The following is an 18,171-nucleotide window of genomic DNA, read 5'->3' as shown; positions in this document are numbered from 1 at the left end:
AATAAGTGCATTTGGAACATGTACGTATGTATGTGCAAGAATAAGTGCAGGAGAAAATTTGTGATGTATATGATCAAATTGTGTGTTGCTGAACAAGAAGACATAAAAAAAAACAAATTCAAAGAACCTTGGTCCTGTGGTAAAATGTGATTTCAGACAGTGTGACAGTGGACTACAACGACGTGTGTTGCCAAATCCTTTTTAGAAGCATTTATAATTATTATTTAACCAAACTACACTCAGCTGCAGTGTCTTATGAGTGTGTTATAGCAACCAATGTGTTGGCATGACTATAAAGTTAAACTCATGTACTTTTAATAGGGACAAATGGACATTTCCAATCAGTATGCCTTTCAACCTTTAGCGTCCTTGAAGACTTTGATGATAAACTGTGACATTTACATCAACAGGAGGATAGTCAGATGAAATGATCCATCCCAGACTGGTGTGCATTTGAGCTCCTGTCATGTAGCGTTTCTTAAAATAGTCTTTCATCGGCTTGTGCTTGTTGTCATCCATCTTTTTTTGTGCTGATGAGTCACTGTAATCATAAAAAAACAACAACCAACAACAACAAAACAAACAAATGGGTAGAGTGGAGCAAACTATGACTCAGCCACTACTACACTGGAGAGCGTGAGCTTCCATGTGCCACGACCTGCTCCCATAGAACTGCAGCCAGACAACACCCATTGGCTGAAAGTAGGTCAAGTTTAGATTCGCGTCATTCCACTACAGTAGATTGTTCCCTCCTTGCCTTAGAGTTAGAATTGAATACAGAAGCTCAGGCATGTTTGAAACAATGACCACACAATCCAGGGTTTTTTTTTAAACAGTGACATATGCCAGCATATGGGGAAACCGTACCACTCAGGGATCTAATCCATGGCACAAAATAAAGCTGCTTAATTAAAAAAGAGGAGGACACCTATCAGACCAGAACTAACTACTCTAATAGGAAGTTCATTTTTATGCCACTCATATGATGAGCTATGTTTAGTTGGCATCATAAAACTTTTTTCTTTCACTGTTTTCATGCAAATGCAGCTTAAAGAGTGAAGAGTGCTGACATACCGGCTCTGAATACCCTGCGGCTGCTGCAAATGCTGGAAAATTACACAGGAGCAATTAAGACATGAACCTGTTTGGTAATAGGCTACAGCCTCCATTTACAACAGACAGCATATTTGACAGATGTGCTGTGAGTAACGAGCAGCCAGTTACACAAAACATGCAGTAAAACCACAAAGTCTGCTATAAATCACTCAGAAACCCGTTTAGAACAGACACACAATGACAATAATTTATTGACCCCGATTTCACTTGTTACATTTCCTTATCCAGCACCCGTCATTGTATCATGGCTGGATTAACCTGCTCCCCTGGGGCCCTGGGGCGGAAAGTAAAATTTGAGACCTTTGTGAACAACCTCCACAACTCCACCCCACAGCTTCACATTGCCTGTATTAATTTTATACATGCACATGAACAGTAGAACAAAAGTAATTATGGGTTACATTTGAGATTAGAAGCATAGAACTTTTATTGCTCATTTGTCAGGTGCACATTTTAAACAAACTACAATTTAATGAAATCACAAGCTCAGACTGTGTTTGGGGGCCCGGGAGAATATGGAGCCCTGGGGGTGTTGTTTGCTTTGCTGATAGCCTGACCTAGTTTTGCATCATTCTTTTGTAGGGATGCTTACAAATCATGTGTAGACATTACATCAAAAATGAAACAAAACTAAACAAAAAGTTATGCATCATGTTTCATTTATTGTTGGTACTTGTAATAATCGTTGGCACATAAATGACCATATTAGGGATTGGATATATCTGGTAGCAGAGGTACAAAACTTCTTGCAGTAAGTTGTCCGTGCAAGGACAGCTGCCATACAAAATCATGGATACTCTAGTATGTAGCCTACACAGTGGAGTGAAGGCCGATCTGTGAGGACCAAAGCCTAAACACCTGCTGCACAAATGGCTGAGTCAGAACACCCGTTCCTCGCTGCTACAAAGCAGCATATTAGTGTCACAACTGCACCATGAAGCGAAAGAGACCTGGTCTGATGATTATAAAAATATGACAAAGGCAGTGTGATGCTCTGGAAACCACCTTGGGGTCCCGGCTTTCATGTGGATGTTGTGTTTGATTTGCACTTTAATACTATAAATACATTTTATTGTTTTGTTTTTTTACTTTAAGTGGGATTCATTAGAAATATTGTACGTTTAATAGGGCGTTTTAATGAATTGTTCGCCTCAAAAATATGAAAGTCATATTTCCGAGCGTCTTTGAAGCGGCTGCCGCTATGATACGTGAAGGTGTTGTTTTTTCCGCCCGCGTTTGAACGCACCGCGGTACCCGCCCTCCCGATGCTTTGACGTCACCGGCGTCCGTCTCCGCACATGGATGGAGGAGTGCTGAAGCTCCGACAAAGCTCCGCTCCCTCCGCCCTCCTCCTCCAGCTATTTGCCAGCCAGCCTCGACGACAGACAGCCAGCCGCTCACCGTCCTGCTGCTGCGCGGAGCCCCGTCTTCTCTCCCTGCGAGCCCCGGCGTTTCAGCGCGGACCTCCACGGGCAAGCTAGCGAGTTCGGTCGCGTTTTTTGTTTAGGGGGGGAAATTTAAGTCTTTGCGAGCTTTCTTCTTCACTTGCCCTTCAAGACATATGGAGAAAATGGCCAGACCTCTTCCTATAAACCCAACTTTCCTGCCGCCGACTCACGGCGTACTCAAATCCCTGCTGGAAAACCCGCTGAAGCTGCCTTTCCATCACGATGAAGGTACATTTCAAAACTTGACATGCACACACACACACAGACACACACACACGGGTTTCCGATGTGCTGGTGTATTGTAATTCTGTGGACATACGCAGATTTGACAGATAGAACGAGTGAAGGACATAGATTAAGCAAATCCATCAGGAGTGACTCCTCTCAGCATTTTGCAATCTTTGTTGAAAACCAAACAGTTTATTCTTATTGGTCTGAGAATGACAGAAATAATGACACCAGAAAGCTGCTTGTCTCGGTTAAAATTAAGTTGACACACAGGTTAAACTTAAACACGTTTTCAGCTTAAACGTATGATCTAAATGAGCTTAAACGGACTTAATTTGCATGTGTTATTTTTATTGTTGTTGTTTTGACTGCGCTGTTTTTAGAGTGGAGGCGCCGTTTATACCCTTTAAAACCGCTTGTTGTCAATGGGATTTATACTATGCCGTTAGCTGTCGACAGAGGGCGTCTTTTCTTTCCTGTAGCTGTTTGTGGATGCTGTCAGCGCTTTCTTCAATGTATTGAGTGTCGTCACGTTATCTGAACATGAATGGAGACCTAGTTTTTAAACTTTAAAGGGTCAGTCCACACAAAAAACAGCACAACATCCCAATTTGTTTTGCAGTTTTTGAATCGCTTTGGTGTTTAAAAACAGATTTTGCTCTGTAATATGACACATTTTGAAAATCTTATTTGATGGTACTAGTAAAATTAAAATATTAGAATTTTACCTTATGCTAATCATACTGTTTAAGCTGAAATCCCACACATACATTCTGTTTATATTAATGTAATGACCCATGAATCTCCTCCACACACTTTGCAGCATTTGGGAAAGACAAGGAGAAAGAGAAGAAGCTGGACGATGAGAGCAGCGCGGCCAACCACCCACAGTCGGCCTTCCTCGGGCCGACCCTCTGGGACAAGACCCTGCCGTATGACGGGGACAACTTTCAGCTGGAGTACATGGACCTGGAGGAGTTCCTGTCAGAAAACGGCATCCCCGCCAACACAGCCCAGAGTGACCAGACCCAGCAGTCGGCACAACCACCACAGGCCCCTCTGCAGCAGGCCCCGCCACCAGCCCCTCCCACACCCTCTGTTGTGGACCTCAGCAGCCGCGCCACCACCTCGGTCCACACAGGCATGGCGCCTCAGCCCTGCCTCCACAGCCCCACCACAGCAGGTAGGAAGCACATGCTACTGATGTGCACCTGAGAGCACACCTGCACGCGAGGTCATGTGCACTCATGTGCTTTTTGCTCACGTTCTCAGTGTCAGAGGAGGATGATAAATGTTGTTGTTTTTTGCTCACCTGCTACACATGATTAGAGTATCCACTATCCCTGAGATGCTGTGATAGAACAAGCTCCTCTGGAGTCCCTGAAGGTATCGCCTCGTATTGCTATTTTAGATCTGTGTCTCATTTAGCTCCTGATGCTAATCCTCTCCGGTTAGAGCTACAGGTTGGATGCACTCTGACATACTTCAGTTTTACAACCCCACAATAGACTTTGGAGTCCAAAAGTGCAAGCTAATCAGGCTCAAGTCTAAAAAAGAGGCACAGTTTCCTATATATATACCTCTGGTTAGCAGAGCACAGGCCTGTTTGTTGTGCTGTGGTCATAAAGGTCTATAAGTTGGCTCCCATTTTAATGCTTGCCTGCAGTGTTTGGAAGTTACTTAAAAGTTACTTCACATGTGGGATTAAGAAGCTGCTCTGGTTGGCTGTTCAGGGTGGCTGATTTAATTTCAAAGAATCTTAAATTTTCAATTCACTCGACACCAGAATGCTTTATATCATTTTAAAGGGTCGACCTTTACCGTAAACACAAAACAACGTGAAACTGATCCACCACACTGGAGGTGTGTTTCTCATCCAAACTTCACACACAAAGTCTCCTGGCAGGAGATCTGACAGTCTGTGACTGATAAACAGTTGCAGTGTTGCTGTTTATGCCTTTTTTACCTGTAAATGCTGAGGAGGTGGGGCTCTGGGGGAAAAGAATGAAAGCCTGACAGACTGTATTAATTGCTCTGTGAGTCATACGTTTAAATCACAAGACCTGCAGTGTGAGACTGAGGCAGATTATCCTTCTGTGCAGTGGTGTATTGACCTCATTGATGATCAGAGACTTTGAATCTTAATAGAGGATGAATGGTCATTGATTTTGACCAGAGCAGCAGAATACTCCACCAGCCAATATATGTCAGCCTAAATACTTTGAAGTGTCTACTGCTGTTTTGGGTGAGCATTCTCCTGAATGACTCACATTAATTCAGGGGGGGGGGGCTGTTTGTACCAAATGTGGGTGTGATGTTTGGAGATTTGTGCAGCGGAGGGTGTCGCCATCTAGCAAGCGCTTCCATCTTTCAGTGTGTTGTGTCTCCTAGCTGGAAGATAAGGAATGAAGAAACTGTGATGATGTATTGTAAACATAGTGTTACCTGAGCCCCACTGTATTAATGCATTAATGGTAAATGCATATGATTATGCACTTGACTCAGATGTAATTTACAGATAAGCACAAAACATACGACAACAACCACAGCCAGTGATGTGCTTAATTAATATTTACAAAGTGTAAATGTTACACTAAAATGAAAAAAACATGTAAAATAACAATTATTATATATGTACTAAATATCCTGATAAGAAGATAAGCGGGCTGAGCTAACATTGCCTCTCAAATATGTCAGCACATACCAGACTGATATTTTTTGTTCACTAATTAATTTGATCTAAAACTGTTGCAAAACGCTCAAAATTCAGAGATGATCACATTTGTTTTTTTATAGATCGACAAACAAGTTGAGCAATTTATTATTATTCACCTTATAAACAAAATAAATTCATCAAATAATAAAATGTCTCATGAACATGACAAAATTTACAATACAGTGTTCCAGCCTAACAGTGTCCGTTTCTGTGAGGGGAGAGTGTGCACGAGACTTGTTGCTTGAACCTGAGAACAGCACAGCCAGAGATAAATGGATGCTCCAGAGGAGGTGCATCTGTGTACAGTACAGTTTATTCCAGCTATGATGGTGCACATGTGCGTATGTCCAGAGGCAATACGTGTGTGTGTGTGTGTGTGGTCTGTTTGCGTGTGTGCGTCTTCACATTTACCCCTCACGTGAACGCGGCTGGAGTTTCCTGCAGTGTGCCGGGCCATGTGACTGACACATGCAGGCGCCGTGTGCCGCGCGGAGTTGCAAACAGGAGCTTGTCACGGCATAAACCTGCTTGCTTCTCTTCTGTCCTCCCTCCCTCCCTCGCTCACTCACTCTCACTTTCACCCCTCCCCTCCCCGTTCTCTCCCTTCAACACTCTCCACTTCCCGTCCAGTCTTCCTCTCCCTCCCTCTCCGGGCTCGGCTCCGACACAGCTTGGACTTGGTGCCAAAGCACAGGCTGTACCCTGCCGAGATCACATGGACTCGGGTGTGCTTTTGTCACGTGCACGCAATATTGTTCCACCTCAGAGAGTCTCGTCTCGTCTAACCAGCCTCACCATCACCACTACTACCACCACCCACAACAACCATGCTGCCTCTCTGCCTGTGCTATGTTTGCAAGCAATACCTGCAGCAGGCAGCTGATAACAGGTGTTATCGCAAAAGAAATGAAAAAAAAACAATTGTTTTCCCCCAGCAGTGACAACAGACGCAGACGTTGGCGGTCTGTATCAGGCTTAGTTCAGGAGGTGGACCCTGGTGTGCTGCTGGCAGAGACCAAAGGGGAAGTCGGATGAAGGACGGGTCAAAGGGTGTGTTGTAGTGCATTCCAATGTATTAGTCCAGAGTCTAGAGACAAATCTGCAAAGTTGAGGAGCAAAAGGTGGAATCCATGCATCTGTCAACATGTACAAACCATTTAGTGTCAAAGAAGCACCAGTAGGTCATTAATCATCATCATAAATCATGTACTTATTGGGCTCAGAAAATGATTTATATAATTTTATTGTTCCTGTTGGTTTAGTAGCCAATTACTACTGCTCTTAAATGATCATCATCATGCGGCCTGTAAGAAGGATCAGCTTGTCCTGAATGAGTGCTTTGTAGGAGTGAGGGTTCTCTCTTGACCCTCATTCACAAAGATTAATTGTTTTTGAAGAAGTAAGTGTTGTTGGTCCGTGCTACACCCAGGTCAGAGTTTAGCAGCTCTGTCCCTGCACACTGATATGACCAATTGCTGAGCTTATCTCTGATTGCAGGTTATCACGCACATAACTACAGGATAACACTCACAGTGACTTCGATATGATCAGCTAGCGTGACACCAACCTGTAACCAGAACATGTGTAAACAGATAAAACACTGTCATGTCCAATTAGAGCACAGCTTCCACAGGTATGTCATCAGGAGTCCTGTGTGCCGGCGCTTTTTTACGCAGCCCTTTGTAGGTCAGGTCTGGACTACCTTTCCTAGTTTGTTAATTTTAGATTTCCTGCTCCTGTGAATGTACATTCGACAACTTCTTCTCCCCTGTAATGTGTCATCCACTCACTGAGGACATTGCAGGTCAACGAACGAGCTTGTTCTCCAACTGTGTTGTAACGTTGCTAATTAGCAGATCAGAATGACTTGTAAAGGTGATTAGGGCAAGGCCAGCTATTTGCAGCCTGGAGTACAGTCCTGACAGAAACCCGTTTTAGTTAGTAAGCAGCTTGCTCTTTGGCGGTGTCCCCTTTGTGAATGGTAGGAGGTTATGTTTGGGCTATTTCTGTTGTAGATTATAGGTGTATTACACCTGCAGTGTAAATGTGGTGGAGAGGTTTCAGACATGGTCAATGTGTGTACTTTAATTAAATCCCTGCATTAAACTGCATTTGCTTGGGCAAGCTCTAAGTAGAATTCTCCCTGACATAAAAAAGAGTGAAATGTTTTTATCCATTCCTCAGGATGCAACATCAGCATCTGTATCCAAAGCGTATGTCTGGGAAAGCTGTTGTGTTTTCACAGTTTTTCCACATTTCCGCTCAGTATTACAAGGTGATAATTAGCTGTTTTAACGGTCCTGCGTAGTTTTTTTTTTAACACACAGGTTTCAGTGTTGGCACTAAAACATTGTTTTTCTCCGGTTTATCTGAACAATCTGAGGCAGCGTGCCACACGCATGTGGTTTTCATGTCTCTGTGATGAAGCCAAGCACTTCCTCTGGGGTAGGACGACGCCTCCTGATGTACAGACTGAACACAAACATCCGGTTTGTTCCTGTTGTTTTTTTTTTTAGGGAGAGCAGTCTGAGCTAATCCAATGGCCCCTTCTCAAATCTCCTCACTGCAATCAAAAGCAGAAAGCAGTGTGACTGTGTACACCCTGGCCAAAGGTCAGCACCATTGGCTGGCTGGCAGGCTCACAAGAACAAAAATTTGGGTCATGATGTACGAGCTGAGTATCAGCAGCCTGCTGCACTTACAGCCATACTCTGAGCTGTTGTTGTTGTCACAAATAATGTAATGAATCAAAGGGTAATTCTTTCATTTAGGCGTGCTAATGAACTGGACCACCCCCTCTAGCAGTCCATCCACAGCCTCAGCTCAGTCAGAAGAGCTTTGCACAACATACAGGTAGACGTCAAGACAGACAGCAGCTCACTGAGGACAGACACTTGAAGACAAAATGTGCTGGTTGAAGATCAGCTGACAGTAGCTGCTGATGGCTTGGAGATAGCAGCGCTTGTGTTTTTAAAGCTTGTGCGATGGCACCACCTGCTGGTCAGATGAGGCAGTTGTTTAAAACAGTCCAGGATCAGGTCTCGGACATGTCTGTATAGAAGGAACATTAAACCTGAGGTGAAAGTCTGCTGCTGGTGCCGGAAAAGAGCTGCTTACAGTTTGTTGACTTCACCCATCTCCAGAGGTTTTCAACTGTTTTTGTAATTTATAACACTTAAACCAGAAGCCTCTGTGCACAAGCATGCAGCTAATGTGTTTGAATTTTTCTTGTTCTCCTCAGCACGGGACACCCCCAGCCCCATTGACCCTGAGTCCATTCAGGTGCCGGTGACCTATGACCCCGACCCAGCAGACCTGGCTCTGTCCAGCGTGCCTGGGCAGGAGATGTTCGACCCCAGGAAACGCAAATTCTCTGCCGAGGAGCTAAAGCCGCAGCCCATGATCAAAAAAGCCCGCAAGGTCTTCATTCCTGAGGACCTGAAGGTGACCTGCTGCTCTGGGAGTGTAATCTAGGGTTGGGGGGGGGGCTGTAAGAGGAGTGTGTATGTGTGTGTGTGGTAAAAAGGATGTCCTGTTCTGGCTGAGGGGGTGTGTTATTATGTAAGCAGGTGAGGGTCTAAGGCAAGTTAAACCCTGTGGGCAGGGAGAATCCTGGACTACAACAAACAAGCTGCATTCTCAGACACTGAGAGTGAAAGAAGTGGCTACACATGGAGTTTTGCCATATAAAAAATCAGAATACATGCTAAATGTATAATAATACAGAGGATGTCAAGTCAAAGAACAAGTGACCAACACCAAGAATTAAAGTAAAACTGAACATATTTCCATATAAATGTTTCCCGACATCTTGTAGAAAAAGAGGAAAACCTGGTTGGAAAATATTTCATAACAAGACTGTGAATTCAATCAGCATGATCACTTGATGAGGTGTTTTTGACACTTGGCTGTTTCTCCCTCACAGGACGATAAGTACTGGGCCCGGCGCAGAAAGAACAACATGGCAGCCAAGCGATCACGGGACGCCCGGCGGCTGAAGGAGAACCAGATCGCCATCCGGGCCTCCTTCCTGGAGAAGGAGAACGCCGCTCTCCGCATGGAGGTCGCAGACTTGAGGAAGGAGCTGGGCCGCTGCAAGAACATTCTGGGCAAATACGAGGCCCGACACGGGCCCCTATGAGCCCCAGAACCCCAACTTCTCAACCCATCCTCCACCACCTCCTCCTCCTGACACCCACCCACCCCCCCCCCCCAAAAAAAACCTCCACTTCCCTTTGGGTTTTGAAGGACAATGTGTCTTTTGGTGGCACCCCCTCCCCTCCACCATCCCCGACCTTCTCTTGCTCCGCCCACCTTCACCTTCACCTTCTCCCCCTCCTCCTCCTCCTCCCACACACACACACACACACACACACACACACCTGTATGATTCTTGTGTTATAACTGTCATTTTGACTTCTATCAATTTGTCTGTTCCTTCTTATATTTTTTTTGTTGTTTGACTAAATATATAAACATATACACATTTACACATGCATACTTCCCACTTTAATGTACTGTGAGGAGTTATGAGCCAACCCACCCGCCGAGTCCCCCCCCCCCCCCCCCCCCCCCTACACCCCCTTCCACTTTGGAGAAACGATGCCATGCTGTTCGCTGTTCACTTTCATACCAATTTTATACGTGAAATCAGGACTGAAAACTGTCGTCTCCCCCCTTCCTCTCTCTGTGACGTGTCCTTGAGCGTGCTCCTACCCACCCCTAACTTGTTGCTTTTAAATCTTCATTTGGGCAACTCCACTTTGGCTTCTACACTCAGATTCCACCCCCCTACCCTGCACATTTACAGCATGGTGTTGCTGTTTTCTTTTTCCTTTTGTTCGTTTCTTTGCTCCTTCATCCCTCGGACACTAAGCAATAATTTCCTTATATCCACTGAAACGACTACCTAACCTATTTCCCTTCTACCCCACTTTACAGATTACAACCTCTGTCTCGCATCCTAGCTCACCTCTGTTAACTGAGTCATCCTTAGTTAACCTCTGCACTAAAATGCGTGTCTCACAATCTGATCCGGTGCAATGTTTCCACTCGCTCAAAAATTTCCTCCGCCTCATATTTATCTACCTTTTATTTCTCAGATGGAAGATTGTTGTTATGTTATATATAAATATATATATATATATATATATATATATATATATATATATATATATATATATTTATATATGTGTGTATGAAAACATATATACATACACATATATATATATATTCTGTTGATAGTGTTGTTAGTATTATTACTCTTGTTGTTGTTTAACCTCTTCCTTGAGTTCTGATTTAAGCATGATTTCTTTCACAGAACGAAAAGCTTATTTGCTTATTTTTTTCTGTTTTCTTTTCTTTTTGCAAACGTTGTCTATAATTCTTTTTGCTTCTGTTTCACCTAGCATGATTAATGTGAGTGTTTTTATTTTAGAAAATCAGTACAGATGTCTGTAGTCCCTCTTCGTAGCTCTATGTCTGCCTTCTTTTTAAAGATGGCTGTATGAATGTAAAAGATGGTGACACACACAAAAAAAATGAGTTGGATGGTGTTGTCCAATACTGTGGTTAACCTGATCAGCTTGTTTACTGCAGACCAAACAGAGATGATATATTGGTTACAAGAGATATGTTTATATATAAACCTATGTTCTTTTTGTACAGTATTTTTCCGGAACTATGTATTTTAAAGGCACAAGATCCAGATAATTATTAAAGAATACAAGTATATAACTCAAAGTCTAATGCATATAGTGGTATTTTGCTATTCTATATTAAGTAAGGTGTGGTAGTTTTAAAGAGATTTGTGAACATTCAGCAGCCCCCCCCCCCACACACACACACACAACAAAAAACAAAAAAGAACTCCCGGGCATTATTGTAACCGTTAGCACCGTTGTTATGATGGCAGCACTCCTGCATCTTTAGCCTCATTTAAATCACATGTAACACAACAGAAGCAGATGGTGAGAATGCGGTCCAGAAGACAGAATGTACTTGCCCGTTTTTTAAAACATTAACTCACATCTGGTGAGAAAACACTCTCTGTTCTCTGTGTTTAGTGTCCCCCTGACGCCAAGTGATGTTTAATAAGTCATACGGTAACAGGCTCTTCTTCTTCGCTATAGCAGCTTGTGCGTTCAGTTGCTTTTTGATTTGATGGGATGAAGTTACTATGAAGGAAGGGAAATCTATAGCTGGTTACTATTGCTGCTCTGTGTGTGTGTGTGTGTGATTGGTTGGTTACCACAGCCAATCCAGTTGTAGTGTGTCCCTGAACCTGAGTGATGGACACTGGGAAGCTTTTGTTTATTTTTCATTCTCTCTCTTCAGTGAAGGCTTACAGTGGAGTCCCCATAACGTTGACTGTGTTGCAGGGTAGAGCCGTCGCAGGCCGCAAAAGCTTTCTGCCAATCAGTCCGAGACGCAGATGCGACCTATTTTTAAGGCTGATATTGACGTTTCTGACCGTTTGTACGAAAGCCCATGAATGCCGATATTGAAATTCTTTATATGAGTGGGTCACACTCATCTGCTTTCTTTGAGAGGTTGTTAAGTTGATGTTATTGATGATTGTTATGTTCTCTACTAGTGTTTGGATTGTTTTGTTTTTAGCTGGTCAGTTCAGACAGGCTAGCTGTGCTAACTTTTATTTTTTGTAAAGAAAGAAGTGATATATGGGGGAAAAACGATAAAGTTAAATTCTCATAAACATTTAAAAAAAAATACTGCATTAATAGAGTTTGATTTGTTTAATCAACTTATTGCATTTTAATTTATAAAATGTTTACAGATTCATTTTTAAACACTTCGTTATAACTAAAGTTCAGAATTTCAGTTCATCACTGGTATTCAGGACCTCTTTGTTTTTTTTTTTACCATAATCAGAAACGTCAATATTGGCTTAAAATAAAACAAAACTTTTACATTCCAGTCTCAGTCCAGGACTTGATCCAATCCGAAAGGAGTGAGTGCTAAAAAAAATATGTTAAAAGTTTATTTTCTAACCTCTTCTTTTCAAACTGCAGCGCTTTAGAAGCTCTTTTTTCCGCCTGTATCTGCACAGACGCACTTGAGTGTGAACAGGGTTTGAAGAGTAAAGACTGGAAGGTGCCTCCCAGATCTCTGGAGGATCTTTTTTTATTTTATTTTAATGAAATCATACATATAAAAAAAAATAATTATATGTATAGGAAAAAGCCAATAATTACTCCATGTGTATCCCAAAATTACCTCACTGTCCAGTGAATTCACTACCTCACCCGGAAATGTTAACCATAATTCTGAGTCTATTCCAGTGCCTTGAATACACTGACTGTTCCCCAGTCTCTCAGCAATGTAAAGTTTTCATCACCGCGCCGCTCGGATAGGTTCAGATCTGCACTGAAGGGCTTCTTGGTGCATCAAAATTTATATATATATAATATATATATATATATATATATATATATATATATATATATATATATATATATATTCGCCAACTATTTTCATTTCTTATATTTTGGACATTGCAACAGACTTGTAACCATTGTATTCATGGCAACACCAACAGACTGAGTGTGTAAAAGTGCAACACAGACGAGTGTTCGGTCTTGTTTTGTCATGGAATGGATGCGTAACATTTAATCGTGCTGTGTTCAGCCCTCAGTCTCTGTCTCTGTAATTTGTAGTGTCTAATAAAAATTCTGATTCTTTTCTGCTGTCTTTATTTTTCCTCTTCATATAAAAAATAAATCACAAAAACTTTTAAATATTTGATACCAAAAGTTCTTCTAAGCTAAAAAGCTGTCCTTGTTTTGGTGTTACGTATGTAAATTGTTTAGACTCACTGAAGTTTTATACCAGTTGTTTCAAAAAGCATTTTTTGTAATTTGAACTGACAGTCCAGACCGAATGTGTTACACAAAAGACTGGGCTTGACAATGAAGGGTTAAATCTTGTTTCTATCATTTACTCAAGTAACAATAACGCATACTTTAGTCTTTTATTGTCACATTAGAAAGGTGATATTTATAGTGGAGGAGCATTCATAGTTCTGCAGCACCATTAACAGCCAATGGAACAGACAGGAAGCAAATTTTCTGTTAACCCTGTAAAGGCCAGGATCATGTAATGAACAAAACAAAGAACAGATATACAAACATTACAAAACAGAGTGGTTAAGGAATCATATCGACATGAGCCACCATTAAAAAATACGCATTCATACAGCTCCATAAACCGCTAAGAAGAGAGCAACAGAAAAGGGAACTGTATGAATGGTTAAAAGCAAATTTACAAAAAACGTGATCAGACCCACTGCAGAACACAGACAGAATAGTTCGGCCTAATGGTGCAAGTCAAAAAACAGCAGAAATGTTAATACTGGACCACAGTACAAAGGTCGTGCATACACACGGTCTACACAGCACACTGTTCACATTTTAAATAAAGTGGAAATATTCCATATCATCATACTGCCTGAAGTGATTTTCTCCCATTGTTTGGCTCATTAACACAAATCCCACCTCCCCAGTATCACTGCTGACAGCTTTCACATCCAGGAGCCCGCCAGCAGAGGGCACTGTGGGGCTTACAGGTGAAACTGAGGACTACACCTGATCACAGAAACAAAGCGAGTACAAACACAGAAAAGTGCAAATTTGGATAAGAAATATAAGATAAGAAAGTGGGAAAATACTGACGTCAAACACTTCAAACTCCAGTGTTTTTTTTTTTGGTATTAACGTTGGCATCGAATGTGGTGCTGGATTAACACCTTGCTTGTTGATGATTTAAATTGAGCGTTGCCATTTTTAAGCTACTTTGCTTTGGCAAAATTCAAACATATCTGAGACCTTTGGCTTCTTTTATTAATAAATTTAAAAACATGTTTTTCCTGAATTCCAGCCATTCTATCAACACTAGCATCTGGAATGAGCTTTTTTTAGCACCTCGGCTTCAGCTCCTAATGCTCCAACAGCCCCAAAATGTGGAATGTGACTCACTTAAAGTGATACAAAAAGACTGCTATCAAATTTCACAAATACTCACACGAATGTGCTGAGGTTAATACCAAGTGTAAAAGGACGAAATACCGTACCTCCCTCACTGTCAATTGTTTTTTTTTTATATATTTATAATTTCTACAAAATAGCTTTGAAAGTAGCTTCCCCCCCCCCAACAGGAAGATGTTGAGAAATCTGTTCTCCTCCTCCTCCATGTTAGAAAACAGTAAACAATTCCTGGTCGTTATTTTCGTAAACTTTACGGCTGTCGTTGCAGCTTCAGCGGGCAGTTGAGGGAGTCAGTGTGCAGGCGCCTCAGGTCCAGAGCGCCAGAGGGGGGAGAAGATGTTAAGAGGGGAGGGGAAAGAATCCCAGGCTGTGGTCATGACTCAAAGAGGGTATCAGCGCTGGGAGCCCTGTAGAGGTATTTCCAGATGGCGTAGTAGTGCACGGCTGCGGCCAAGGCCACGAACACATGCCAGATGGCGTGGGCGAAGGGGATGATGCCGTCGCTCTTAAAGAAGAATACACCGAGGCAGTAGATGAGTCCTCCACAGGCCAGCTCGTGTAGTCCCTCAGTGTTGCTCTGCAAAAAACATAATTTGAAGAAACGTGAGAATTCATAGCTCATAGAAATCCACAGAAAGTTTTCTTTTCAGCTGCTATATTTGTCATTGCCACAAGAGGGCAGCAGACACTGAAACAGATTTAGCCTCACAATGTGCAAAAAACATTTTTAAGTGTAAGGATAAGACAGCTTATTTTGCTATGAAGTCACACACACCCTCTGAACAACCTCCACCCTGCTGCAGCAGTAAAGTGAATGATGTGAAGCTTCAGGTCATAAACTGTGAGTTTATATATTAATAAACTGCATTACCATTGACGTCACGACTGATGCAGGAAAAAATCCCATCGTTATATAGAAGGCCAGCTCGACAAGTTTATACCTGCAAACACAAGGAAAACACAATCAGGGTCGACAGCAACAGTGAAAACAAACATATGCTGAGTCCAGCCGTAAAACATACAATGGGAGACGTTTTCAATGACACTTCCTTTACATTCTATAATTAGATATATTAGTGGAAATATTATTATAACAATTGTTATAATTAATAAAACAAACTTTGCTGAAACATGAACTGACTTTTCATGATAGTTGAAGACATATATGGTTCCAGCAGCAGCCATAAGCCACACAAACCAGCGCATGTGTGCCGCTAGAGGGCCCAGCTCACGCAGGTTCAACCTGAGATGAGGGGAAAAAAAATTCAAATTAAGCCTCCATGTACGACACTGGTCCCAGTGAGAATATACTTTCTTCTGTCTGACACTCACCAAGGTGTGTAGGAGGCAGCAATAAAGAAATAGATGACCACTCTGTCACACATGTGGAAACACTGTTCCACAGACCTGAAACAGAGTGGGTTCAATCATTTTTAATGTTCAAACATATGCTTCATGGAAACTTTAACCACAGCGCAGGATAAATGCAAATATACAATATTTGCAGAGCCACAGTCAAATGTACAGACGACAGTATCTGTTATGATCCCTTGTTTTGTTGTCTTGGCGCTCATTGTAATTCTTTGTTTCCCTGTTTCTCTGTGATTTTGATTCCTCTCATATTTTGAAAAAGCACGCGTTCTTGTGTGCGTCTGTCTGCTTTACTTCCTCTTGTGTTCCATCCATTTGTGATTACCTGCCCCGCCCTGATCATAGTCACCTGTGTCTTGTTACCTCTTGTGTGTTTGAGTCTCGTCATGCTGCTACATGCTGATGCTACCCCTGTGCTTGCTCCTGCGTTTCTAGTGTGCCTCCTTATAGTTCTTCATTTCTGGTTGGTCTTTGGTTCTCTTTTTGGATGTGTTGTTTGAACTTTGTACTGCTTAGCTCGCCTTTTCTTTTTAGTTTGTCTGTGTTAGGGTCCCTCCTTCCTTTTAGAACTCCAAACATGGCAATATCCTGGGTAACATAACTGGCAACATTGGTTGTTTGATAGGTAAAAGTCCAGTGTTGTGCAACCAACAAGAACAAATGTTAAGGCAGTGCTAATATTGTTGATAAAAATAAAAAACATTTACATCATCAAGTTAAGAGTCAGTCTGTTGCTTGAAACAGGAACAACAAGCACGAAACCAAATAACTAAATCCAGCCAGAGAAGGCAGTAAAGAATGGAGTAACACATCGCACCATTCAAAGTTAGAATACAGCACACTTAAGCATAAGGACGCATAAGGAATACCTGCTTGACTCATGCCAGTGTTGCTTTATAATAGCTATATTTCCCTATAGGATCTCGTTTGAGCTGCTTCCTCTCACCTCATGTGGCTCTTCTTCCAAGTTATGATATGAAACACAGTGGAGACCAGGAAAAGGGCACACAGGCCCATGCCGTACACCCAGGCTGTGATCCTCTCCCAACGGGTGTCCGACAGACAGTGCAGCAATGTCATGCCCACAAAGGCCGGCACAATGAGGAGCTACAGAGATGAGACAAAAACAAAATCACAAAATACACATAAAAACACTCATCAGGGCAGATTAATATGAGATTATTAGGAAACAAAGAGCCACTCACCGCATGAGTGTAGCAGTTTGCAGCGTGCTCATAGCAGGTGGGCTGATAGCGGCAGTTAGCAGTGGCCCGTCTGTTCATAAACCTGAAACACACACATATAAACAAAACATTACTAATGATGGCAGGCTGGTTCAGGGAAATCCTTCAGCTTATCAGCAACAAGTGCATCATTCTGCCCATGTGAAAGAAGGAACTGGAGGTAAAGGTGATTTAAACACTGTAATAACAATGTTGTAAAATCAAATAAGAAAGTAATTAATTAAAAAGTAATAACCCTGAGGGTAACATTCTGGATTGGCATTGACAGACTACAAAATAAGAACTGCTATTTAACAAAAGACACACTGTTGTACTGCACTTACAATACATAAACTTTAGGTCTAGAGCTACAAATCTCATCTGTCACTTTCAGTTAATATATTATTTGTTGTTTTAGTTTAAATTATGCTTTAAATGTCTAATTTTGTTCCAAAAACAGACCCATAGAACACGCTTAATTCACCTGCAGTCAAATATCACTATAAAAAAAGAAAAAAAAACGATAACGTGTGGATGGATGAGCCAATAAAATCAGCAGTCTTTGCCTGTCAAAACCAAAACAGCCTTTTATGGGGAGATTTCCGCTTTCTGTACCCACCTCTGGAAGCTGTTCATTCTCTTCATTTCAGAGCCTTAGTCACCGCAGGGAGCAAAGGAACAAACCGGCAAACAAAGCAGCCACTAAAGCTCGCTTTACAAAGGGAAGAATAAAACCGTAAACTGTCCCAACAAACCAAAAGAAACGGAAGGCCTAGCATTAGCTACCCGGCTAACGTTATGCTACTCATAAGCTAACTTTCACTACAGCAGCTACAAGGCACCGGTTACATTAATACTCCCGCTACAAAGGCACCATTTTAGCCTTTTTCTTAATACCATTCTGCAGCAAATACTGACTCACTCCCTCGCCTCTAAGCTACAAATATCCATAAGCAGCAGTAGCAGCCAAGGCAAATAGAAAGAAAACACACACACACACGCACACACACACTAAGCAGGCAGACCCGCCGGTCAATAAGCAGCTACTCCCCCGCTGAGCTGCTCCA

The 18,171-nt window shown here is 42.2% G+C and overlaps 2 protein-coding genes across 2 annotated transcripts; one reads left to right on the top strand and one right to left on the bottom strand.

The window, feature by feature from the left end:
* The first annotated feature begins 2,423 nt into the window (after nucleotides 1-2,423).
* hlfa (HLF transcription factor, PAR bZIP family member a) lies at nucleotides 2,424-9,718 on the top strand. Its single transcript, XM_028411457.1, has 4 exons — nucleotides 2,424-2,792; nucleotides 3,616-3,975; nucleotides 8,750-8,952; nucleotides 9,434-9,718. The coding sequence occupies exons 1-4, from the start codon at nucleotides 2,678-2,680 to the stop codon at nucleotides 9,647-9,649; spliced, it is 894 nt and encodes a 297-aa protein (XP_028267258.1). The 5' UTR covers nucleotides 2,424-2,677; the 3' UTR covers nucleotides 9,650-9,718.
* Nucleotides 9,719-13,484: 3,766 nt separating this feature from the next.
* On the bottom strand, nucleotides 13,485-18,171 carry mmd (monocyte to macrophage differentiation-associated). Its single transcript, XM_028412855.1, has 7 exons — nucleotides 17,724-18,171; nucleotides 17,087-17,168; nucleotides 16,828-16,988; nucleotides 15,843-15,917; nucleotides 15,652-15,753; nucleotides 15,382-15,451; nucleotides 13,485-15,087 (listed from the first exon to the last, which is right to left on the bottom strand). Exons 1-7 carry the CDS (start codon nucleotides 17,747-17,749, stop codon nucleotides 14,884-14,886), a joined length of 720 nt encoding a protein of 239 aa, XP_028268656.1. The 5' UTR covers nucleotides 17,750-18,171; the 3' UTR covers nucleotides 13,485-14,883.

Source organism: Parambassis ranga, chromosome 8, assembly GCF_900634625.1.
Source record: "Parambassis ranga chromosome 8, fParRan2.1, whole genome shotgun sequence".
Taxonomy (NCBI): domain Eukaryota; kingdom Metazoa; phylum Chordata; class Actinopteri; family Ambassidae; genus Parambassis; species Parambassis ranga.
Note: the sequence above shows the minus strand (reverse complement) of the source record. Positions and strands in the feature narration are given on the sequence as shown.

Excerpts from the sequence above, each read along its gene's own strand:
- hlfa (XM_028411457.1), top strand. The coding sequence starts at position 2,678 with ATGGAGAAAATGGCCAGACCTCTTCCTATAAACCCAACTTTCCTGCCG. Across the intron at positions 2,793-3,615 it reads GCCTTTCCATCACGATGAAG|CATTTGGGAAAGACAAGGAG; the intron begins GTACATTTCAAA and ends CACACTTTGCAG. Across the intron at positions 3,976-8,749 it reads CCACAGCCCCACCACAGCAG|CACGGGACACCCCCAGCCCC; the intron begins GTAGGAAGCACA and ends TGTTCTCCTCAG.
- mmd (XM_028412855.1), bottom strand. The coding sequence starts at position 17,749 with ATGAAGAGAATGAACAGCTTCCAGAG. Across the intron at positions 16,989-17,086 it reads CAAACTGCTACACTCATGCG|CTCCTCATTGTGCCGGCCTT; the intron begins GTGAGTGGCTCT and ends TCATCTCTGTAG. Across the intron at positions 15,088-15,381 it reads CATCAGTCGTGACGTCAATG|AGCAACACTGAGGGACTACA; the intron begins GTAATGCAGTTT and ends TGTTTTTTGCAG.